We start from the raw sequence: 3,750 nt of genomic DNA, 5'->3' as shown, positions 1-3,750 counted from the left end.
TTTCCCTCCAACCAGAAAACTGGCTAGTTCTCTCTTCAGCACACAAAGTAAATGTAAGCCAAAGTTTACTAAGATGAGACACTTCAGTTTGCCATGTGAAGCCTTTCTGTAACTAGACATGAGGTGAACTCTGCCTCCTGGTATTGCAGTGGATACTCTGGGTGCTCTGCTCAGGGCTCCCATGGGAGCACCCTGTGAGAGGTGCAGTCTGCCTGGTGGTTTGCAGGCAGGTTAAAGGCTACTGGGATATTGCAGAGAAGGACTGATTGCTTGGCTGTAGAAATAGCAGCCAGAGCTCAAGCTTGGAGGTGCTTGTAAAAGTTGTCTTAACATCATATGGATTTTTTTCTGATTTTGTTCCATCTTTGTAGTGTTATTACATGACTTGGTTCTACTTGTTGCAGATAATTGCAATAGTTCAACTGATTCTAGCAATTAATCTTCTAGAGGGTGGCAGTTCCAATAAACAATCAGAGGGTGTTACAGTGTTGCTGCCTGTTTTAGGATAGTAATGAAATTTTAGATATGAGGTTATGTAAGAAAGCAAAGCATGAAAAAGGCCTTTTGTCTAAGAAGCTGCAGCCAAAGGAATGATTTAAACTTGCCTGCAGACAACAGACTTTGAAATATCAAAGAGGTGGCAGGCAATGTGTGATCAGAATTTTTTTTCCTTCACTGTCTCATTGTTTGTGCTGCTGCAAATCACCTTTGCCTTGGTATTTGCTTGAAATACTAGTTAAAAGGTAGTGCAAAATATGATCTTCCCTTTCTGAGACTTGCCTGAATTCCCAGCCTTTCTTTTTTTGGAGAAGGGCAAGAATAGTAAGCTGTTATCTTAAAACAATTGGAGGTTTTGATTGGAACATCTTGAAGAAGAGTAAAATATGATCCTATCACTTCAGAGATGATGATGGGGTTTTAATAGTTGGTATTTAGATATTTTGTCCATCCAGTCTTGCTTAGTAAAGTACTTTTATTTCAAATTCTAGATGACATTTCCCAGGTGCCAGTTTCTCTACAGTATGTGAAACCTGTTGCTGACAGGGCAAATCCCAAAATGGGAATTGGGATGTTGGCATTCAGTCCAGATAACTGTTTTCTGGCAACCAGAAATGGTAAGTTGCTACTGCTCTGCATTAAAGGAGAAACCTACTCATTGTGTGTGGTGTTTTCCTCAAAGAAATTAGGACACTAATTGGGGAGTTATTTTGCACTATGCCAAGACTCATGGCCCTGTTTAAAATCAGCTCTGTTGTGCAAACATGTAACTACAGGGGAAATTCAGATGTGTGGGGAGCTGCCAGATCTGCTCATCGACTCAGTCTTGGCTTTGTATTTAATGGAAGCAGTCTGCTTTTTTGTATTTCTTTAAATATCTGTATTAGAAAATGAAATACACAAATCCATTTACAGCAAGTGTCTCTTGAAAGGCAGAATTCTTTATAACCTCTAGTAAGGGGGGGCCTTTTGGTTACTTCAGGGTGCAAGTCATGGAATTAGCATTTAATCCTTTGATGGTTCTGAAGGCTGTTTATGTGTGGCTGCAGAATCTGTGGTTCAGAGGCAAAATCATCAACAGCAGCATAGCTGTGAATAATTTGAAAAAGCCAGTGGAGGACTGGAAGTCACTTTTATCCTTTTTGCAATTTTTCCAAGGCAAAATAGAAGGCCCTGCTAGGGAAAATGCTGGTGATGTGAAACCTGTGGTGGTCCCAAGTGGTCTGTGTCATGTTATACCTCCATTCATGCCCATTTCTTTACAATGAAGTGTGATCTGTGTTTCTTCCAGGCACTAACATTGCCTCTTCCTTGTCTGACAGATAACATTCCTAATGCTGTCTGGATCTGGGACATCCAGAAGCTGAAACTGTTTGTAGTCCTGGAGCAGCTGTGTCCCATCCAGTCCTTCCAGTGGGATCCACGGCAGCCTCGCCTTGCTCTGTGTACAGGGAACAGCAAAGTCTACCTGTGGTCCCCAGCTGGCTGTGTGTCTGTCCAGGTTCCTGTGGAAGGTAAGGCTGCCTGCAGGGACTCACCAGCCATCACCAGCCTCTTCTTCACAAAGTAAATTTATCTTGTAAAGATACTGCTCAGTCTGGGCATCATCTTGTAAATGGCTCCAGTGTGTTCTGGGAGCTGGGGGAGGAGGATGGGCTGACAGCTCCTTGCTGATGAGCTCTGCTCTGTCTTGCTACAGGCTGGGGAAGGAGGGGCTGGAGAGGGACCTGGGAGCAGTGCTTGACAAGAGGTTGAACGTGAGCCAGCAGTGTGCCCAGGTGGCCCTGAAGGCCCATGGCATCCTGGCTTGTATCAGGAATGGTGTGGCCAGCAGGAGAAGGGATGTGATTCTCCCCTGTACTCAGCACTGGGGAGGCCTCACCTTGAGTCCTGGGTGCAGTTCTGGGCCACTCACTTCAAGAAGGATCTTGAGGTACAGGAGACAATGAGCCTGGTGAAGGGACTGGAGGGAAAGTCTTACAGGGAGAGGCTGAGGGAGCTGGGCTTGTTTAGCCTGGAGGAGACTCAGGGGAGACCTTGGGTCAGGCTCTTCTTCCAGGCAACCAGTGACAGGACCAGAGGGCTGGGCCTGAAGCTGCTTCAGAGGAGGTTTAGGTTGGAAACACTTCCTTTTTTTAAAGAGTGATCAGACGTTGGGATGGACTGCCCAAGAAAGTGGTGGAGTCACCATCCCTGGGGGTGTTTAAGGAGAAGGCTGGATGTGGCACTTAGTGCCATGGTCTAGTGTCACCTAGTGACATGGTGTGAGGTCATAGGTTGGACTTGATGATCTCAGGTCTCTTCCAGCCTCAATCATTCTGTGATTCTGCAGGGGACTTCCAGATCGTGTCTCTCTCCTGGCATTCTAGTGGAGACTCCATGGTGCTTCTGAGTAAGGACAGCTTTTGTGTGTGTTACTTGGAAAGAGAAGAGGTAAAATAACAGTCATTTGCACTAGAAATGCTCCCAAGTTTTTTAGGAACAAGGAGGAAAGGAGTCAAACTCTGCTGCCCATTGGAAGTTTTTGTATTTATAAGTTATTTATTTGAAGGAGGTGCCCAAACTCCAGTGTGTGAAGTCCTGTGGTTGCCTTTGAATGAAGTGATGTAGCAACTCAAGTGTAGAGAATGAAGTCTGGATTTCAAGGAAACTTCAGTGTTGATGTAGTTTTAACTTTCCCTTGAACTTTGTCAACTATGGAAACCTTCTTTTCTAAAATTGTAGCTGTGTGTATATAATGTATAGCTATTATTTAAATTTTTATAGTTTCTAATAAATATTTTGATAGTTACAAACTTGGTATGACTCTCAGCCTGAAGCCTATTCCTGTATTATCAGTGATGTGATTAAATAGCTGTTTATCCCAGCACAAGGAAACAGTTATGGGCACACTACAGTTTCTGGTGTATTACAATTAAATATTGTAGCAGAAGCAGATCCATCAGTCAGACACTCTAGCAAGTCAGTTCCTCTCAGTGCAAAACAAGTTATTTGTTCAGAAAGCAAATGAAGTCATTAACTAATCTGTAATTATTGTGCTTTTCCAGACTAAGATGGGATCAGGTGGCAGTGGTTGTGCCTGGCCTTCCACAGGTTTGTTTATACTGAGCCTTTACAAGAAGGATCATAACTGATACTTTAGAATAATCTCTTACAGGTAACTGAAATGGGAGCTTTTTGACCCAGTATCTAGTGCTGAACTGGAGTGGATGGGTTAGCAGGGGGAGAAAAGCCCGGGGCCCCCCTGTCTTT

The 3,750-nt window shown here is 43.9% G+C and overlaps 1 protein-coding gene across 1 annotated transcript in view; it reads left to right on the top strand.

Annotated features, from left to right (window-relative positions):
* Positions 1–2,940, top strand: part of WRAP73 (WD repeat containing, antisense to TP73) — a 12,691-nt gene extending 9,751 nt beyond the window's left edge. Inside the window, exons 9-12 of the mRNA XM_010005288.1 lie at positions 1–53; positions 990–1,115; positions 1,821–2,012; positions 2,831–2,940. Of these exons, the coding sequence (XP_010003590.1) occupies positions 1–53; positions 990–1,115; positions 1,821–2,012; positions 2,831–2,940 (481 nt within the window). The remainder of the gene's footprint in view (positions 54–989; positions 1,116–1,820; positions 2,013–2,830) is intronic.
* The last annotated feature ends 810 nt before the right edge of the window (positions 2,941–3,750 follow it).

This window comes from Chaetura pelagica, unplaced genomic scaffold, assembly GCF_000747805.2.
Source record: "Chaetura pelagica isolate M959 unplaced genomic scaffold, ChaPel_1.0 scaffold159, whole genome shotgun sequence".
NCBI lineage: Eukaryota > Metazoa > Chordata > Aves > Apodiformes > Apodidae > Chaetura > Chaetura pelagica.
The sequence above is the reverse complement of the archived record's forward strand: the minus strand, read 5'-3'. Positions and strand labels throughout refer to the sequence as shown.